The sequence below is a fragment of the Hydra vulgaris genome, chromosome 03 (assembly GCF_038396675.1).
Source record: "Hydra vulgaris chromosome 03, alternate assembly HydraT2T_AEP".
Taxonomy (NCBI): Eukaryota; Metazoa; Cnidaria; class Hydrozoa; order Anthoathecata; family Hydridae; genus Hydra; species Hydra vulgaris.
In genome coordinates this window covers 49,312,029-49,334,130 of record NC_088922.1, presented here as the reverse complement: position 1 = coordinate 49,334,130, position 22,102 = coordinate 49,312,029, and the positions used below count along the sequence as shown (strand labels likewise).

The 22,102-nt window shown below is 27.8% G+C and overlaps 1 protein-coding gene across 10 annotated transcripts in view; it reads left to right on the top strand.

The window, feature by feature from the left end:
- The window catches only part of LOC101240561 (focadhesin), a 105,932-nt gene extending 84,805 nt beyond the window's left edge, over positions 1-21,127 (top strand). For 7 of the 10 annotated variants that reach the window (XM_065793525.1, XM_065793522.1, XM_065793523.1 and 4 more), the window contains 14 exons: positions 1,463-1,513; positions 1,652-1,735; positions 6,223-6,361; positions 6,439-6,612; positions 6,975-7,189; positions 7,513-7,857; positions 8,879-9,038; positions 10,384-10,829; positions 12,474-13,415; positions 13,521-13,604; positions 16,191-16,290; positions 16,382-16,488; positions 20,400-20,535; positions 20,864-21,127. In XM_065793525.1, the coding sequence (XP_065649597.1) occupies positions 1,463-1,513; positions 1,652-1,735; positions 6,223-6,361; positions 6,439-6,612; positions 6,975-7,189; positions 7,513-7,857; positions 8,879-9,038; positions 10,384-10,829; positions 12,474-13,415; positions 13,521-13,604; positions 16,191-16,290; positions 16,382-16,488; positions 20,400-20,535; positions 20,864-20,865 (2,985 nt within the window). In that variant the 3' untranslated portion in view covers positions 20,866-21,127. Of the gene's footprint in view, positions 1-1,462; positions 1,514-1,651; positions 1,736-6,222; positions 6,362-6,438; positions 6,613-6,974; positions 7,190-7,512; positions 7,858-8,878; positions 9,039-10,383; positions 10,830-12,473; positions 13,416-13,520; positions 13,605-15,824; positions 15,930-16,190; positions 16,291-16,381; positions 16,489-20,399; positions 20,536-20,863 lie in introns of those variants that run through there. The other 3 variants (XM_065793526.1, XM_065793527.1, XM_065793529.1) reach the window with 2 other exon arrangements.
- Positions 21,128-22,102: the final 975 nt, after the last annotated feature.

Here is a 22,102-nt window from a genome sequence, read left to right as displayed (position 1 = left end):
AAGCTTCCCAAACAATTACATCATCGTGGCGTCACTGTCCAGGCTGACGGCGCACAGCGTTATACGATGTTCTGGAAAATGCTATACACTTCTCTGCTACATAAATTATTACACAAGTTAAATTATAAATTATTACAAAGACTTATGTTATATATGCAGTGTATATATATATATATATATATATATATATATATATATATTGTTAATACAATTACATAAAATGCTAAAATGCCTACATAAATAACATTTCAAAGTGGTTTGTGTGTGACCTTTTTCAATATTTTAATGGATTAAATATTATTTTAGTCATTAATAAGCAAAAGTTCATTCATTCGTGCTACAGGAAATAATGTTTGAGAAAACAAATCAAAAAGTCATCACTCTACTAACCACTTTAGCCACTAAGACACATTGTTTGATAAATGTTTTAACACTATTTAATAAACAAAAGACTTAATAATAATAAAAGAATTTAATAAAAAAAAGAAAAAACAGCAAACAATTGCTATAAATCAAAGTTAAGATGTTGTAATGGCTGCCATGAGTTCTGTGCAAACACGCACAAATGAGTAATGACAGCAGCAATAAGTTCAGTATTAAAATACTATCAGATCACTTGAATATATCTATTATTTGATTTAATTTGAAAAAAAAGTTACTAGCAAACATATTTTCTTGACAAGTATTGTATTAGAATTAAACTATATGTAAATTACTGGTAAATAATGGTGCAGTAACTAGACTACAATAAAATTTGGTGACGTTGAGTTTAATAATCCACAGTATGTTTTCATGTCAACATCATGTTCTGGACAGAGTTTTGAAGTTAATCATTGATTCTGTATGTCCTGAAAAATATACTTTCAAAAAAAAAAAAAAAGATGGATATTTTTCTAAAATTAATTTTTCTTATTCATTTGCGTCTCTTCATTTTGCAAGATGTAATTTTTAAGTTGTTAACTCATCTAGAGAGTTGTTATTTTTTATTTTCAATATATAAAAAAATATTTAAAAAAAAAGTGATTTTAGTGATCTTGATGAAGATATCAAGAAAGTTAATAATTGCCAGAAAGCTCTTACTTGTTTGAAGACATCAGAATATAGAACAATCAAAAAACTTCATTTAAAATTTATTTTGCCTATTATTAAAAAGTAAAATTTAATTATACACTACATATTAAGAAGATTAATTACGAACTCCAAATACAACATAGTGGATGACATTTTTTTAAATTAATACAAATAAATATGATTTTAAGTTATTATGGATAAATTTTCATTAAAAAATAATATAGGACATATATGTTGTAATAAAGTCAACACCCTACTATGTATACCCCAGTATAAAAGAAATACCAGAAAATGTTAATACCTAGTTATATTAATTTAACTAGAAAATGTGTCTGTTCAACTTTTACAAAGAAATGTATAAAATTTCAATTTGTTTTTTTTAATGTAATAGATCATACAGGAAATAATTTCATATCTTTGGATACTTGTACAAACCAGTAAGGTAGTATGAGTATTTATATTTATATCAATATCACTGAAAACTGGATATATAAACAACTAAACTGAAAGTGTGACTGTTTAGTTTGTGTATTGAGTGATTGGTTAGTCTTGTGTCTCCAACTGTTTATTTTTGTAATAGATTAATGAAGTCATATCAGCAGCTTATGTGTCACTTGCAGGGTTTCCTTTGGAAGAAATGAAAGTTAAATACTTGCCTGAGAAGGTATTTTGTTTAAAGAAAGTTTGTTGTTGTTTTGTTTAAAACAAATAATTATAAAGTTTTATTCAACACCCCTCCAAAGATTTTTTCCTCCGATACTTTGCAATGATTTCTTGAAAAATTATTTCTTGAATCAGCCCTTGGAATGGTGATGCTAACTCCGAGGGCTGATTCAAGATATAATTTTTAAAACATTAGATAATATTACATATGATAATATATAAACATGCAAAAATTTGAAAACAATTTCTTTTAATGTTTTCTTTTTAGAACTTTTTCTCTCTCTTTTTTTTTTGTGAAACTTTCAAATGTATTTTCAATTAAAAATAAATTTAAGTGATTAAAAAAAATAATAACTATAAAATAATTGATTATATATAGTGTTAATTGCAAAAATTTTTATAGCAAATAGCTATTAGGTTCCAAGAATTAATGTCAACAGTATGTCAAGTATTAATGTTGACACTGTCAAGTAATAATGTCAACAGTCTGTTAAGTATTAATTGAAACAGTCAACTTATGAAAAAATGACATAACTTAACTTAAGATATTAGAGTAAAATTATCAGGGAAGCCTAGAGTAACTACTGACATAGATAACTTGCTTGCTTATTAAAATGGATCCAAAAACCAATGTAACATTAAATGTAGAAGTGTCTTTAAATTACTTATTAATAGAAAAGTCAAAACCAGTATGGATACAACAAAACATAGTCTGTGCAGCATCATATTTCTTGCATAACAAGATGCAAAAAAAACTTTGCATTTTTGCAAAGACAAACAAAAACCATTATGTATTTGCTAAGAAATTTTAAAGTGCATAACTGGAAACTATGGAAGTATTTATATTATTTTGTTTATACAAAATAAACTATATATAAAGAATGATAGATCAAAAGTACTAAATATGAAACATGATTATGTGAGTATTTTGTGAGAAACATGATTATGAGAAAAATATGATTATGCAAGTATTTTGTGTGGGACTATAATAATTGTTACCCAGGCTTTCCAAATCTTGCTTTTTATTTGATCTTTTTGATGTCTGGCATCTGCAAGTGTTATGTATGGCCTAGTTGTCGTAAGAATTTTGTCGTTGATATAACATTACCATGACATTCAGAATTCGTTGTTCGGAATTTATCTACTAAATAATATGTCCGTGCGAACTGACATATTATTTAGTAGATCAATACTGTTGTTCTTAATATCCCAAGAAGTTAACCACAGATTTTTAGCTCTCTACTTTATAATAAATCTGTTTTTTTACTGGTATTTATATGCGACTCAAAGATCGCTTACAGGTGACCCATAGAGCCATCCAGTCAAGTAGACATGAGGGTTCTAAAATTGAAATTAGAAAAAAATAAATTTGCTTTTTTACTGGTTTTTTTAGGCCTACCAGTTATGATTTTATAGCTCAGGACCTCTTCAATGTAAAGATTTCTTGATTGCAATAAAATCCTTCTGTCTTTCTTGATCGTTTAGTGCAATCATAACTAACGTTTATAGAAACATTACTTATGATTGTGTGTTACTTATAGGAACATTTGCTTGAAAAAGTGTTTTTAAAAAAACGATTTTTTCTGTTCAACAGAAAAATAGCAACAGGTCAGCTCAGTTGAGTGTCATGAAAATCAGTCAATGATTTCATGACACAACTGGATTTCAAAGTTTGCATAGGAATCATAACTCCAAACAGAACTGTCAAATGTAAGATGACTCAATTTGGTGCATAAGGTCAGAAATCAAATTTTACTTTGTATGTTTTTTCCAAGAAAAAATAATGTAATGAGAAAAAGTTCTTTTCACTCTCTATATATAATAGCCTAAGATATCAGTTTCACATACCAATAATTTTAACAAATTTTCTTCCAACACAAAGTAAATTAGAGAGTTTAAAAGCAATAAAATGACAGAAAACTTTAAAACTGTAAATTGTTTGAGTCATGATAATATGGAGCCATGTAACGACACATGTAACATGTAACAACAGTTACAGTAAAAAGATGCAACTTTGCTGAATGACAAGTCATGCAAGATTTTGTTTGATGGATATGATAGGTTGGTGTAGTATTTGTAAAAAAGTGAAAGATGTGCAAACTTACACAATAAGAAAGGTTCTAGAAAATTGTAACAGTTTCTAGAAAAGTTGTTTAAAAGAACTTTGTATTTCAGCAAATATTTTGAACTCTATTACTATATATATTTAGACTGCATTTTTATTAAAAGGATTGATTATTTATAAATATTATTTTGCGTCGTGTTTCTTCCTATTTTCATCTACAAAAATTCATTTGTAACTAGGGGTGTACCTGATTAGAAATTTTGAAATCCGGCTGGAACCAGATTCGCCAGAATTGTTGAAAAAATTCTGGCGGGAATAAGATTTACATTTATGTAGTTTTTACCTTCAAGAAAGTGAAAGTGAAAGCCTGCACCTCAGCCTCGTGGCTACATAATATATATTTATAACCTATAATATGTATGTATATATATGAAATATTTAATGTATTAGGCATCTTATTCTTTTTAACTATTTAAAAGTTAAAAAACATTAAAAATGAGACTATTGTCAAAGGCAGGTAATATTTTTGATAAAAAAAGAGCTTGTTTGTTGCCCAAATTTGGATAGCAACTCTTTTTGCACACAATTTTCCTAAACTTTTAGAAATTTTTACATGAGTGATTACTGCAAATAATGTCAGGCAAAGCTACAGATGTTTGGTCTAAAATAATTTTATTTTATCACTTGTTGCTCATTTGTGTGGAGACTTGCTCAAAGTGATGACTTTTTAATACAAACGTAAAGAATATTTATTGCCTTTAGTACATACATCAACTATCTTGTTGCCTGCTGCTACAAGGGAGCTACCCCAACTAACTTATAACCTGCTTCTACAAGGAAGTGCTGCTACATTGACTGAGTATTTGCCATAGGGCAGCAATCTTTTGTCTTTTATTATTATTTATGTTTAAAAACTCTCTAGAGTTTTTAAACATAAATAATAATAAAAGACAAAAGATAAAAGATATTTAAAAGTTTTAAACTAATTAGAGTGCAACAAGCAAAAAAATCAAATTATTTTAGAGCGCTAAACTGTAGTTTTACCTAAAATTACATTGTATTTGTTAAAAATTTTTACCTAGGTTTACCCATAGTTCTTTATTGCCCTGTAGGACAATGATTTTTTGATTGAATTTACAAAATTTGTAAATTATTGAATTGTGTGAATTAAATCAAAAAATCATTGTCCTACAGGGCAATGAAGAACTATGGGTAAACCTAGGTAAAAATACAAAATTTTTAACAAATACAATGTAATTTTAGGTAAAGCTACAGTTTGGCGCTCTAAAATAATTTGATTTTTTTATACTTATCTTAAATAAATAAAGTAAAAAGAAATTCCAACATTCTGGCCTGAAATATTAAAATTCTGGCCAGAACCGGAATGACTTAAAAGTCACAAATTCCGGCCAGAATTCTGTTACATATTTATTTGTAACTCTTCTTGTGAAATATTTTTATCAAATTTGAAAAAGTTTAAAAATCACATTAAAATAGCTATAAGCATGAGAGCGACTAATTAATAAATTAATGATTATAAAAAAGAATTGTAAAAAAAAGAATTATAAAAAAAGAATTATAAGAAATTTTGTAGTTAAAACTTAAATGAGCCCAATACTTTAAAATTCTTTTTGTGTTATATAATTCAAATTTAAATAAACAAGTTTTTACACTGTTTAATAAAAAAAGACTTCAAGTTATTAAATATGCGTAAATCTCCTATTCTCCCTTTGATTTATTTGTATAAAAATGTTGTGTACAATTTTTCTTTGAATAAATAGTTTGCGTAGATTAAATTTTATATTTAATTTTAAAAAGTTTTTGTTTTAAAAAACAAAACCAAAAATTTAAATAACTTTTTAAAAAACTATTACAGCTCTATAGTTCTTTGTAATTGTTGTTGCTTTTTTCTACAGTTTTTAATATGGTTTATAATGGTCATTTGAACTTATCAAGTTTGCTTAAAAATAGTTGTCAAAACATTAAAAAAATTTTCAATAACAAACTTTTTTACCTAAAATGACACTCACAAAAAATGTAATAATGAATAAACACTTTTTTTTAATTTATTTTTTATTGTGTAGTTACATAATACTTATTTAAGCAATGTTTTATTTTAAATGATATTTTTTACTACATATGTGTTGATGTGGGCACAGGCCAAGAGCTGCTATAATATTATTATGCTATTCTAAGAGTATTTTCTTTTTTCAATAATACTCTATTTTACTATTTCATCTCTTTTTTTTTTGAAGTTTAAACTTTTTCTTTCTATTGGGTTTGATGGCTCATTTCAGCCCTTTAATGCAATTTTTATTTTTTTTAATACTAGTATAAGAATGTATTGTTATTAAAAAGATTTAACTTAAAAAAGATAATTTATGAATAATAAATATATTTTATTTTCCAATAATAAAAAAAAGGTGAGAACCGTTGTTTGTGATCAATTAAATGCTTTGATCAATCAAGATTCAGATGAAAATTTTTTACCATTAGAAGAAGTTATTCCTGGTTTCGGATTTTCTCTACTATTGCATGAAACAGAAAAAGAAGCAATGTCTGGTATGAAATAGTTTGCTTTTACCCATTGTTTATCAGTAGACTATTTTGTATATGCAAACTAATAAATTTCTTTTAAGGGTTTAGCATTTTCTTGTCATCTATGCTGAGTCAAGAAGTAGCTAATCTACCAAGAGGTATTGGAAAAAAGGGTCACCTCATTTTAAATCGATCAATATCTTCACCAATTGTGAAGTTTTTGTCTGATAAATATGAACAATCAAATAGGCCAGGGCTGCTTCCTGGTCTTGCTGGTACTTTATAATTCTATTTTTACTTTTAAAATCTATTTATTGATTTACGGATTGATTGATTTTTAGTAAATAATTTTTAAAATCTTTTTTATTAAAAGTATAATTTTTGGTTATTAAGTTGCTTAAAGAAGCCCTAATATTCTTATCATAGAGTAACACATAAGTTTAATTTAAATCTAGTTTTATACTTTAAAATTTTTATATATTGGTATTTAGCATTCTATTTTAATATATTATTTAAGCATTTTTATACAATTCTGTATTATAATATTTCATTTGTGCATTATGATAATTCATGGTTTTATTTTATTATTTCATAGCTGCATGATGACATGTAATAAACACATTTTGACGTTTTCTAGCTGGATTATTGTGCTGCTATGTACCATATATTCATGGTATGGACAGAGAAAATCCTTCAAAAGTTCATTTAGAGATACAAGCAGGGAGATACAAACAAATGTTGGAAAATCTTCTACAAGACTTTGCAGTACAGCAAAATGATTGGCATCATGCTATGCTTGCTCCTCAAAGTTGGTGTCATTTCATGAAAAATCTGTATTTAGTTTGCATCCAGGTAAAATGTGATGAATAAATATTTAAAAGTGAACGACTTAATGTAATGTAAAAATGACATTTTTCATGGATTTTCACAACAGTACAACTGATCAAAAAAACTTATATAGATGAAATTACATAGAATTTTAAGAAATTATTAACAACAGTAACTACTATGCTATTTCAACTAATTTTTTATTTGCTTGTTGTTTTGCATATTTAGAAACATTGAAATATTAAACAAATTAAGAAAAATTTTATATAAAGTTATAAAAAAAGTAAGTATAGTGTCAAAATCAAAGTAAAAAAAAGTTTAACTGATTTGATTGTTTTCACCAATAGGGCAGAAAAGCAAACTTAGAAATTTCAAAAGAGAAAAGGTTAATATCAGATGAGGAATTTCAAGAAGATTCCAAATCTATAAAGTTTTGGGTTCGTGATCAAATCACTGACCAACTTAAAAAAGCATCTAAGCAATCTCCTCAATTACAAGGTAATTCAGTGTTGGGGTTATTGGGATTAGCACATGCAGTTTCTAACTATGAGGAGAATAATGATAAATGTGAAGCGAATGCCGATCCATACTTATCAATGCGAACATGGTTACTTAAAGTTGCTGATACTATCATGGTAGTCTTTGATGGTAATTTTAAAGCAAAATCAATTCCATTTCAATGGTGTCAACAGGTATGGATATCATTTTAAAATAGAAATAAATTATGGATAGTATTCATTATTTATCGATAATTGCATAAATTATATATGATTAGTCTACATAAACTATGTTTTATTATTTATGGATACTTGCATATATTATATATGAATAGTCTACATAAACTATGGATTTCTACATTCAAAAATTTGACAGTTTGAATTATTAGCAGTCAAATTAATAATTCAAATATTGTCAATTTTTTAGTCAAGTTAGTGTCAAGGTTTAGTAAAAGATTTAAATATGAAATTTTTATAAAACTTTTGTTGCCATTTGGGTCATTTGTGAGTAACTTTTGCAAGTGAACCCCCTCCCCCCCTCCCTCATCTTCTTTTCCTTGGTTCATCAAGATGTTTTAGTGTTACAACCTATTCAAATTATTTTAAGTAAATTATTTTTAATTATTTTAGTATAATTTATTATTTTAATATAAATTAAATAAATTATATTTATATATAAGTGAGTTAATGTAACATAAAAATATTTTATAATTTGGGCACCTTAGTCATGGCAAAGGCAGCTCACCAAGGAGAAAAAAAAAAAATACAAATTTTTGCTTACTGGGGCGTAGGTAGAATAAGTAACTAAACCCTGGATGGTAACTTTCCTAGTGATACAATAAAAACGGTTTAACAATTAAAACTCAAAACTTTTTTTATTGTCAAATTTGCTTTATTTTTTCCCTAATTTTCAATAAGAAAATCGTATTATGGAAAACTCTCAATGCCACACGATTGTGGAATAATAAACATTAAACTTAAAAAAAAAATTAAATTAAATTTTACTGGATGATAGAAAGCTGCGGGGGGTTGTTCATTTACTTAAAGTGATTTTTTTATTTATTTGAGTTTAGTGTAATATAGCTTTTAAAAATTTTGGGTCACATATATATATATATATATATATATATATATATATATATATATATATATATATATATATATATTTTAATTTTTTATTGTTGTTGTTGTTGTAACTAATTTGTTATGATTTTAGATCTCATCTGGCAAATCTACAGCTAGTTCATTAGTAGCACGTTGTTTTGCAGCACTTTCAATGGCCAATTTAGCTTCAATTCTATTAGCACTTGATTCCGAAAGAATTTTATCCATGTTAAATATGCTTCTAGAAAGGTGTCCATATCAGTTGAAAGCAGGTAAGTTTTTTACTTTGTTTGATATTTTTTCTTAGAACAATTGTTTAATATTTTAATGTTTTTACTTCATTGCATTTTTCAAATAAATACATTTAATATTAACAAATTTTTGCATAAATATTCAAATTTTTAAATAAATGTATAATATTTAAATTTTAATTTAAAAAGATTTTGAAAACATAAAGAGTTGTTCATATCAACACATTGATATGAACAACAACAAAAAGTTTTATTTGATAAAATCATGAAGAAAAAACTAAGTTAAAATTTTTATAGCTTTTATTCAAATTAACTTCAATATTTATTTAAATATGTGTTCAATATTTTTGCTGTACAATAATATTCCAGAGTGACATAAATAACATTGATGAGTCCAGGATTTTTTAATTGGTATAATTTTTATATAAACACAAGTCAGTATTCATATGCTGCCCTCATTGAGCTAAATTGTTTTTTTTCTCTCTTTAAATGATAGTGGTGCAGTAACAAAACATTTGCTTTACAGGTGAGAGGTAATGAGTTTGAACCCCACTGTCTCTGGTTGTATTGAATACAGTTCTTGTTTTTTTCTGCAGCCTTGATTGTTAAAAGATAAAGGAATCAGCAGCCTTGATTGTTAAAAGATAAAGGGATAGATAGAAAGATAAAAAATAAATAGACGTTATTAAAAAAATATAGTCTCCTAGATTGTAGCCAGTCCATCAAATAAAGTTAAAATTTCAGTAAGTTCAGTTTTTAAATTCTCATAAAATTTAAACATTAAAGTTTCAGAAGTGAAATAAAAACTTTGTTTTTTGTTCTGTTTTTAGCTCGTTCAAAAAAAAATTTCTTTTTTGTGAGTATATTGAAGTAGAAGTAGATTAAAATTAATTTCAGGCTTAAAATTAATTTCAACAAAAAAATTCTTTTAAAACCTTCCATTCCAATGTACCAAACAGGGATGCATTAAATATAGCAAACAGGAATGCATTGAATAGGAATGCAAAGACATCTCTAGTCAACTTCAAAAATCTTTATAAAAATAATCTTTATCAAAGAGAAAATAAAAACCTGAAAAGTAAAAATTTTTTTTAATAAAAAAAATTTTTACTTTTCAGGTGTTTTGTATCAAAAACAAATTTTGATTTATTATAAAAAAAATTGTTATTTAATATTAGTTTAAAATCTGGTTTAGCTAGAGTATGTTAATTCTCAAAACATACGGTTTTGTAAAAATAAAGAACAGATCAACATTTAACATAAAAAATGATGATTTGGCAATATACTGCTGTGTTCTAAGTCTTGAATTATTTTATCAATCTGTTACAATAGCAGTTAGATATAATACATATTTTCTGCTTTGTAGGTTCTTCAAATCTATTGAATTTTTATTGTTCCTTAAGTCTTGGTATGCTAATTTCAAATTTGTATCAACAACAACAATATACGGAAATGATTGCTAGTAACTTCTATACAAACATCTCATCTTCAGTCAATGTTTTGGAAAATATAGTTTTTAATGATGAATTAGATAAAAAAGAAGGTGCATGCGTTGGTTATGGTCTAGCAGTTGTATCAGCAATAATGCATGATTTAAACAATTATTCTATAGCTCGAGCTATTCAAATTCGAAATCAGATATTAGAAAAGTGTGATAGCCTGCATGATGCAGACATGTTATCAATTTTTGGACAAGAGTTGTATTTTGTATTAGCGTACTTAACTATGGCTATGTTTATTGTAGAAATCCTTACAATTGAAGAAGTTAAAAACTGCACTAAGCTTATGCAGAAGAAAGCTGAAAGTAGTTTGGTTTGTTTTGTTTTTTATGTTTGCATGCTACTGTTTTATTTTTTTGTATTTTAAGGTTTCTAAATACATGTACTAAACATCTTGACATAAACTGAATATATTTACACATATTTAACATCTTTACACATACGTAATATCTTTACACATTTTAAATAATTTTAGATATATTAAATATCTTTACACATACTAAATTTTTTTTTCATAAAATATCATTTTTTAATATAAATATATGTTTTAAAAATGTAAACAATAATTTTTTAAATTAGGTTTATGAATCAATGCATATAATATAAATATAAATTTTTAAACATAATTAAAAACAATTTGTATTTTTGAAGCATAACTTTTAGGTAAAATTATTTATTTAAAAAGAGTATGGTCCTTTAAGTTTTATCTTGATGCTGTTAGTTTTTAATTGTGGTTTTCTTTTTGTTTTTTTAAGTTTTAAAGTGTTTTGAAATTGTTTATTTTAAAAAAGATGTTGATAGATTAAATATGGGTTGCGCATAATGTCAAATTTGTAAGCATTTTTTTTGATGAATTTAAAATTAATGTTTTGAAAAGTAATTATTTTATACATGAATTTGATTAACCACCTTTCCTTCCACTATTCACTACCTAACTGGTAAACTCTTTTTTTACTGTAGTTTTTTATTAGGTCTAAAATGTCCCAGACATTCACCATAACCATGTGTCTATTTTATTCTCACTTTAACCTGAAACTGGTTATTAATTTATGTTCATTGAATTCTACCGCCACTTTTTTACATGTTTCACATGGTACCACCTCTTAGACCCCATCTTACACATGTTACCAACTCTGGTACATACATCTCTGTGATGTGGTACATTTTCTTCTTCAACTTTCATTTTCACTTTTTTGTAGTCATCATCAACAATTTAGTGAGTCTTGCATTGCGAGGAATCCTCGCAATGATTCCTCGCGGGATTCCTTGCAATGCAAAATATAAATAAAATTTTACCATAGTTAATCTTCTACAATGCGTGTTACCAGTAAAAAATGGCTTAAAGATCAAGTACATAAGTTAGGAGCTAAAGTTTTGATTTTTTTTTTAAAACTGCTATTATTTTAATCGTTTTTGTAAAGTTAGTGAAAAGTTAAAAAAGGTAAATAAATTTAAAAATTTTTAATTTAAAAAATAAAACCAAAACTTGAAAAAAGTAGCTTTATTTTACAAAAAATCTGCATTTTATTAACTTTTTGGCTTAATGCTCTGTTCACACTTTAATAAGGTATAAATCTAATATATAATATAAAATCTGATAAGCTTAAGCAGTGCTAAAAAATTTTGAATATTTTAAAAATGCAAATTTTTTTCTGCAAATCATTCTGCTGTCATATGCAATAAAAAATGATTTATTTTCTAAAGCATAATAGTTTTATTAGTTTTGGTAACTGGAATTTATGTATTTTCACAAATTTCGTAGGTGGTTTAATAATTTAGTTTTAGGTGAAGTCTACTTATTTTTTAAAAAGATGTAAACAATAAGTAAAATGATGTTGTAACAATAAGTAAAAATGATGTTGTAAATACAGAATTTATATATATTTTAATATAATAATAATTAATATAAATATTTTATTTCTTTTTAAAGACTTTTTATTTTTTATTTTTTTTTTAGTCAGTTGGTCTTCAATTAGCACTTGGTGTACTAAACTACACAATACTTCAATCTAAAACTGAAAAAAATCTCTCAAATGATATACTGGAAAACTGGCACAATATTCTCTCTAAAAAAGAATCTAATGTGTTAAAAAAACTTGGGGCTGTTAAAGGCATCTTTGCTTCATATGGAATACATTCCTTATTCTTAAGGATTATAAATGATCTGGATCAATTCAAACAATCCATTAACGCCTCATTAAAATTACTTTTTAATTTATTTGATAAATCTCCAGATGATTCTATCTGTTTGTTAGTTGCTGAACAGTTAGGTTATATATGTCTTTTAGAAGATGAAAAATCTTCAAGTGTTGTTAGTCTCCCACAAAATTACAACTATTTAAAAGAAACATCTTTGTTAAGGAATATTTTCGATTTGTTAGTGAAACCTTCATTAAGTGATTGTGTTGATGACTTAAGTGAGAACAAGATACTCACTCTTCTCAAATCATTAGTTGCCTTAAAAGGTGCCCCACTTCCCCCTGTTAACTGGGTTTCTATACTTGGTCCATTGACAAGGGCTGGTTTTTCAGATTTTGTAAAACAGTTATGTATTCAATTTGCTATATTTAATGTTGGTTCATCAAATTCTATGGCATTATGGATATCTTCTTTTGTCAGTTCTTCATTATTTATTAAGCTAGCTATAACAACACAAAAAATGATTTTGTTAGCATCTGAAAGTTTACTAGCTTACTTAACAACTGGTAAACAGAGAGTGCTGCTTGAAGAACTTCCTGTTTATTGTTTATTTTTATGTGATCACAAGTCTCAGTTTGTGTCTTGTGTTTTTCAACAGTGGTTGACGATAATAAAAATGTCAAATCCACCTCAGTCTACCATTTCTTATGTATCATCTGCATTAAAGATCGTTATAGAAAAACTTAAAGATGTTCAAATGGTATGTTTTTTATTTCACTGTATATATATTGTGATTATTTTTAGTATTTAGTATATCTTAAATTGTTGAATTCTCATAGCATTTAACATTTTTGTTGAATTTTAGCAAATATCAAACCACGATTTAAAAAATCTTGCTAAACTTGTGTCAGTGTTACAAGGAGAAGACTGGAGAAAATTTTTACCTAAAGTAAATTTTTGTGTAGTTTGTTTTTTATAGTTTTTTCCATTTAACTTCAATTTTTTTTAAATTTAGTAAAAAAAAAAAAAAGAGATACTAGTTAGATGTGCAGAACATCCCACGATTCACACGCATAATCCACTCTCATCATAAAGAAATCTAGACACTAGTTAAATGTGCAGAATATCCCAAGGTTCATACTCATGATCCGCTCTCATGAAGAAATAAAGAAAAAACTCTAAAATAACTATATAATAATCATTTAGAAATGTTTATTATATTTTTGAGTATTTTCTTTTAATGACCAAAGTAAATTTGGGCGTCAAGTTTTAATTTTGACTTTTTTAAATCTCGTTTTCAATATTTTTATTTAATATTGTTAGACTTAAATATTGTAAGATCATTAAGAACCAGTATTTCTATCAATTTCATTATTGTTATTCACATTTAGTTATTATTATTTCTAGCATTTCTATCAATTTTTATTGCTTCACTTTTTTTTTAATGTTTGAAAAGAATGCAAATTTGATTTAATAATAGAATTGTTTCCGTTGCCATTTAAAATTAATAACTTCCATTTATGGATAAAACTCCAAACTTTTGTAGATTTATTCAGTAATCAACTTTGAAAAAAGCTCTTGATATCCAGAGCCTGGCTACAAAAAACCTAATAATGTTGTCCCTTAGTCTCAAATGTGTAAAAAATAAACTTTAAAACAATATACTTTAAAACAATTGTACTATCTTAAATTCATCAACAAATTTTAAGTTTTATTAATGAATATTTTTATATAAGTTTTAATATAGTTTAATACACTTATAAGAAATTTAAAATACTCTTTAAGCAGACTTTAAATAAACAATTGGTTTATGTTTTTTTTTCATAATTCCGTTCAGTATTTTAATAGTGAACAAAATAGTGGAAAAATAGAACAAAAAAGTGTAACAAAATTGCAAAAGTAAAAAAACAAACATAAAAGCAAAATTATTTATTATAATTTTATTGTAAAAGATATTTCTATTAGGAATAATGCAACAATTTTTGGTGTTTAAGGTAACTTCAATGTGTTCAAGGTAACTTCAAGACAAGTTAACTTCATAAGGTAACTTCAAAACCAAACAAGACCAAAAATTTCTCTCTTATTTTTAGATCTAAATCTAGGTTTTTAATCAAGTTTTGGTAATATTTTAAACTGTATGATAATTCATTTATAGAATTATTTCAAAAAATATTTTGGCATTCAGAAGTTTTGAGTTTTAAGATTTTCTTTATTTAAGGGAAAGAGAAGGGGGAGGAGGGAGGGAATCTTTACGAAAATCATAACTTTTAAATGCTGAGAGAGCTTTGAATAAAACTTGTCGATATGTCTGAAAAAAGTCTATTTTTTCTTATAATATTTGGCTAACACATAATACCTTATAATATTTGGCTAACACATCCTCATTTCTTACCAGTATGAGCTTATAAAATTTTGAAGTTAACACCTTTTATGAAAGTTGTCTATGTTTTGTTATAATATAAACTTTATATTAAAAACTAGGAAAACATTTAGGTTGAATTTACACACTTGTAATAGAAACCTTAAAACTTTGAGAATATTAAATAAAAGATATTTGGTATCTAAAACTACAGGGAAATAAATAGGGAAAAAAATATCAAAGAATTTAATGTTTTTAACTTTTAATAATTTTAAATTTTAGTTAATAATTAAATCATTTTCATTATTCATAACTAATGAAGAAACTTATTGAACTGTTTTTAACAATTGAACTGATTTTAAATAAAAGTTTGTAAATCGAATTCGTAAAAAAAAAAAAATTAAATTTAGAAATATAAAATCAAAAATCTCCTTTTTTGAAATAAGTTATGTTAAAAAACCATAAAAAACTGGAGAGTTTTATTGGCTGAGTTAACAAATAATATTAATACTCAATATTGTTAAAATTTTATAACGATTTTGTTAATAAATATGCTTCAACCATTCTTAACGAGTCAAGTTATGTTTTGAAACTACTTTTCCTGCATTTGGATCTGTGGCCAGCTTCAAGGGGTTATAGTTTTTAGTTTATTTGGCTGAGGCATTTAATAATGTTTCCATTTCTGAACCACATGCAAATATTTTTTTCTATATCAGCATTTTATATTTTTTATGTTATATTGAAACAAATAAAACTGTTAATTTTTAAGCTTTGAATATTTACTAATATCCAGTGCTTTCTAAAATTTAGTAAAGAACACGTAGAAGTTAGTAAAATTTGTTATTATCAGTGTGTGGAGTTAAACAGGTGGTTGGCGGCAGTGTTGTAAACTTCGCATAACAATAGCTTTTGAATGCATAAACATTTATTGATACATTTGAAAATCTATTGATGAATTTTATTTTATTTCATGTTTATACCCTAAGGTGACTTGTTTTTTTGCACCATTCAAATTTTTTTGTTTCATTCAAAGTTTTTTTGATCTAAAATTGAACAGTTCACTATATTTAAGCAGAAATTTCCAAAATTATATGTTTATGTTAAATCAGAAAGAAAAAGTTTTATATTGCATATATGCTTATGTATAAATCTATAAATATATAAGTACTTTAATAGCTTCCAAAAGAATTTCGACACAAGTTGCAAATAGAAATACTTTCTCTATTGTCTCCAACATATGATGATATTTTGGAAATTGTTTTTGATGAAGAAATTGGTATGGTTTGAAAATAATATTGATTAAAATTTAACACTAAAAAAATGATTTTTAATAAGTATTATAAACTTATTTTAATGTATTATTTTAGTTTTAACAGATATATATGATATGATCCAGATGGTATTTTCATTGAAAGATGTAAAATTGTTGGAATATTTAGTTAAAAGAGTAACCAATGACAACCAAGAAGATAAGGTTTGTTATGGTAGATAGTAGGATGTCATAAGTTTTAAAAAATGAAGTTTGTTTAAAGTTTGAAAATCGATTAAAATTAAAATTAGAATTTGTTTTTCTTATTATAAAACAAACATCAATAAGTTTTGATATTTCATATTTTTCTGTTTTTATGTTAATTTTTTTTTTTAATTTTTGTGTCATCAATTCAAACTTTTTTTTTTTTAATTCTGATTCACTCCCAACAAAGCTGCAAGCAACCGCTATTAAGTTGGAAGTTACTAGAAAAAAAGGATAGAGTTATAGAACAAGGAAACAGTTGACAGAAGACTTGAAGAGTTGAGGGTTGTATGAGTCAGGAAAACATGAAGATGGGAGAGAGTTCCAAAGGGTTGAATTGCGGGGAAAAAAGCTAGGCGAATAAAAGTTTTTGGAGCATGCAGGGACAGATACAGTATAAGAGTAAGACTTTGATGAATGACAAGTCAAGCGAGAATGTTTTAGTAGATGAAACTAGAGATGAAAGCTCCTTTGAGCGGCGATCATGATGGTATTTGTAGAAAAGAGAAAGAGATGCAACTTTATGCCCAAATAAGGCAACAGTATTCCATACAGGGACAAATAAGAGATTTGTAGAGGTAGAGAATGGAATCAGGAGAGAAAATGGTGAGCACAATAAAGAGAAACAACCTTAGCAGATGCTAATTTAGCAATTGATTGTATATATGGTTTCCATGAAAGGTCAGTAAATTATAATCCAAGAAGACGTAAAGAAGAGGACTCAGTGAGAAGGTTGCCATTCATCAATATAGGAATGTCAACAGTACTGCTATAGTTGTTTGCAGTAAATAACTGAGTTTTGTTGAAGTTAAAATTTACAAGCCACTGTGAGCCCTATCAGTTACAGAAGTGAGATCAGATTCAAGATTGGCTGCCTGTTCTAAGCAGTTGAAAAGAGAAGACTTTTTGTCAAGACAGGAATATAAAGTTGAGTCATCAGCAAAAAGAGCTACTTTAGATGTAAGGTTGTTGAGAAGATCAGTAATGTAGATAAGAAACAAAATAGGACCAAGGATAGAACCTTGAGATACCTCAGAAGTTACTGGAAATAAAGAAGAGTGTTTGCCTTCAAGGATGACTTTAATAAAGAGGTTAGAAAGAAAAGATTTGATAATCTCAAAAGCTTTCCGGGATATACCATATGAAAGAAGCTTATGTAGAAGTCCAGTATGCCAAACTTTGTTGAGAGCTTTAGATATGTCAAGAGCAGTAGCCCTAGCCTCTATGCCTCGATCTAATGCACAATAAAAATCTTTCAGTCACAGCATTTAGCAAGTCAGCCATAGAGCGAAAGGATCAAAAACCGTATTGATTGTCTGAAAGTAAGTTATTTGACTCAAAATGGGATGTGAGAAATTTGTTTATCGGAGACTTAAAGACTTTGCTAATAACAGAAAGAAGACTGATCAGATGATAATTGAAGGGGTCAGAATGTTTGCTGGAGTTTTTGAAAATTGGAACAACAGATGCCATTTTCCAGCAGGCAGGAAAACAAGACTCAGTCAAACACTTATTAAATAGTTTAGCGAGAATTGAATAGAGTTTTGGAGAACAATTTTGTAAGACTATGACAGGAATGTTGTCTAGACCACAAGCCGTAGAAGAGTTTATTTGAGATATGACTTTAGCAACGAAATCTTGAGTAATTTGAATGTCTAACAATGGGTTAACCTGTTTAATTGCAAAGGAAGGAAGAGAATGGCCATAAGTTTTGAATTTGAAGAAAAGTTCTTTGCAAATAGTCCTGCCTTATCCATAAGAGAATTAGTAAGATAAGTCCCATGAATGAGAGATGGAATGTTGGACCTACCATTGCTTGTTTGATTTTGCAAATGTCTCTAGAGCCTAACTTCTGAGATAAGATACACGGTTTAATAAACTGAGAATAATAGATAGTTAAGCATCTGACAGCACTTTTTTACATTGATGTTTTGCAGTAATAAATAGCTGTTTGTTCAAGAGAGTTGCTCTTTTGAAAAAAATGAAGAAAATGGTTACAATTAGATATAGCAGCTGCACAAGAGGGTGAAAACCATGGAGTAGAATAAGGCTTGACTTGGAACCTATGAGAAGTTATAATAATATCCATTCCTGCCTGAATCCAGGAAGTTACGTAGAAGTCACATTTTTCAGCTGAGAGGGAAAAGACATCAGCCCAAGGACCTTCACAAGGAAAATCACAAAAAGAGTCCCAGTCAGCTGTAGGGTAGAATTAGTGCGGTGATAGGGTGAGTCTGATAATGAAGTACGAAATGAAAGATTTAAAGAGATTATTGCATGATCAGAACCACCTAAGGGAGAAAAAAAAGAAATTGAACACAAGCTACAATCAGAGACCAGACATAAATCAAGGAGTGAAGGTAAATGATTAGGGTTGTCAGGAAAACGAGTCACAAAGTTAACTATTTTAGTAAGAGATTAAAAACTGCAGAAGTTATAGGCTTTAGTGCCAGCAGGGTCAGTGGTGTTAGAGCCAAGCCATTCAGTGTGAAGAGCAATAAAGTCACCAATAATAACAATATTGGCAGAGGGGTAAAGAGAGAACATGGTCAATTTGATCAAAAATAATAAAGAACAAAGAGAAAGGTGATAGAGTAAAGAGGTGCTAAGTGGAAACACATAAAGGAATGGTCAAATGATTCGAACTTAATTTCATGACAAATAAGTGCATTGATGTGTATGTATACCCCAAAGCCAAGCATTTGACAATTGAAGTCTTTGCGAATCTAAGGTTAGTACCCATCAACATTGAGATCAGAAGAAGGAATAGCAGAATTTAAAATAGTCTTACTAAGAGCAAGCTAGTCTAGTGATTTTTGCAAGAGGTAAGATTCAACTGATGGAAGGGTTGCTTCGCAAACCATGAATATTAGTAAAAGATATATTAAGGTAGTTAGGTGATGGGGATAGTTTTTTATGTTTAATATTTGATTTACTTTTGGCATACTTAATTTTAAAGAGAACTTGACTCATTCATAGAGCACGGCCTCCTAAGCAATGAGCTATGCAATTTACTTAGTCCTGTTAATTAACCCTAAGTCGTAACCTAGGGCTCGTTATGTGGCCTTGAAAATGCCCACAAAAAGCATTAACAGGGACACCATCCATGCGCAACATAGTACTGCTAATACTCCGATATTTTGCAGCTGTTGATGGAATCAGCCTTTCTGAGAGCTACCACAGAGTTGGGGAAACCTTACTACCAGCCAGCCTCAGAACCATTAAACTGAATTTTAAAGCTGTGCTCTCATTAGGAGATAACAGGAAAAATTGCATAGCCACTTTCAAGGAGGCTTAAGCAAAAATCTATGAGAAGAGTCAAGAAGATCCAGCATTCATCATCCTAGGCAGGAAACAATGTAACACAGGTTTACATCTATGCCAGCCTAACAGATGAAGAAGGGGTTTGAGGCGGGCCAACATAATTATTTTGCTTACCCCTAAAGTCTTTGCTTAGAAGGCCTCCTACAAGACAGTAGCTGGACTCAGTTAAAATCTACCCAAGATGAGTATTTTTATCGAGACACCATCTCTAGCCTTTACTCAACTATGAGCCCCAAGGCAGGGGATTTTTTAGATTTTTTAAGTTTAAACAGGTAGGATAAACTTGTAGGATGAACTTGCATGATGAAATTGTAGGATACTACATGCAGGATATACTTGCATGATAAACATGCAGGATGAAATTGAAATAAGAAGCTTTAAGAGTCAGAATTTATAATAAAGGAATGTTGTAAAAAATATTTTATAAGTTTTAAATAAACATGTTATTTACTTTTTTTTTTTTTTCCTGCTGTGTTCAATGTGATTTCGTTCTTGATGTTTTTTTTTTGATTTTTTGTAAAAGTTGTTAATTTTTTATTCTCCATTAGAATGTTTTCATGAGCATTGTATATAAAGCCTGCTTAGCGACACAAAATGCTGACAGTTTTGTACTTCCGATAGATCAAATGGCTACTAATGGTCCTTATATGAATCTGTTTATTCAATATATTACTTCTAATTCCTGTTAGTGCAACTTTTTTATTAATTATTGTTTAATTAAAGGTCTTAAAATATTTCATATTTCAATGTGCGTGTGTGTATGTATGTGTGTGTATGTGTGTGCAAAATCAAGTTTGTTTATATGTATACATAAATTTGGTTTGTTAATAAATAGTTGTCAGTTTAGTTGAGGAAAGAGGGGGGGGGGGAGTAGGTGATTTACAATTCTACAAAAAAACCATTTTGAAGCAATGACGTTTTTATATTCTGTTTGATAAATGATATTTTTTAATTTTCGATATTAAATGGGGAATTAGGGGGTTTTGATAATTTTGAGTGTTTTTGCGTTTAGAATTCGCGAAATTGGTAACATCAGATATGGAGTATGGGTTTGTTGCGCACAATGACATTGTAGCGATACTGGTTAACATTGAGTGTAGATACTGGTTTGGGAACTCGAATGTTTAATTTATTTACATTGAGGAGTCTTCCGATCTCAAATTCTTAATTTTGACATACTATTTCAATTTTTGCAATTAGGTTTCAATATGTTTCTTCACGAATAGTCAAATGTAATTTTTACAGCTCTACAGTCAAATATAATTTGTGAATTCAAGAGTTTTGATCGTAGTCACGATATGTACAGTCCTCTAAACTGACCGCCATGTTTTATGTCCATCGACTCTGATTTTTTTTTGTTCCTTATGAAGATACCAACCAAATATTTGTAAAAAAAAATTTTTTAATTTACATCTATCAAGGGATGTCTGAAAAATTACTTTTTATATGTACCCAGACCCCTAAAAGAGTGGGGTGGGTGTGTGCTAAAAAATAAATTTTTTTCCTTTTTTTTTTATAACTTGATTACATAAGTAAATAACAATATAACAAATACAATAACAACAAATAACCTTATATAATAATAAAAACAAATAACCTTAATTAAGTTATTTAAGTATTGGTGAGAGTCTATTATAGGATTGTTCGCCGTAAACAAAAACTTCGCATTTTTTTCTTGCGTATTTCAAGTTGTTATTGCGGAAGTTGTACATGCGCAAATTCACCTTCCGTAACACATAATAAATAATAACCTTTTGCGAAAAGAAACTTGCGAAACAAATCATCACAGCAACGCTCCCTCCGCAACATGTCTCAATGCCAGTGTTTATATATATTTATATTTATCAAGTACCGACTTTGGTTTACCTTTGACTTTCGATTGTTTATTGCCTTTGGCAAAGCAAGTTTTCTATTTACATTCTCATATATAAAATTTTAGTAAAATATTTGGTTCCATTACAAAGTTTAATTGAAATTTAAGTGTTGTTTGGCCGTTGGAAGTTCTTACTAAATCTTGCAATTAATTTATCACAACCTTTCAGACTAGCAACAGCTCTGAAACTTTCAGCGCTTGTATAGTCCTGGTGAGCTTCTATATAAAAATTGTTTCCAGGGGCGAAGACTTGGGGAAGTGTCGTATTGCACTTGCCTGCTTTTTTGCAACAAAATCTTGCAACTAATTTTTTATTGCTCTCCAAAATAGCTAGAGCTTTAAAACTTTCAACAGTTGTATAGTCCCAATAACGTTAGG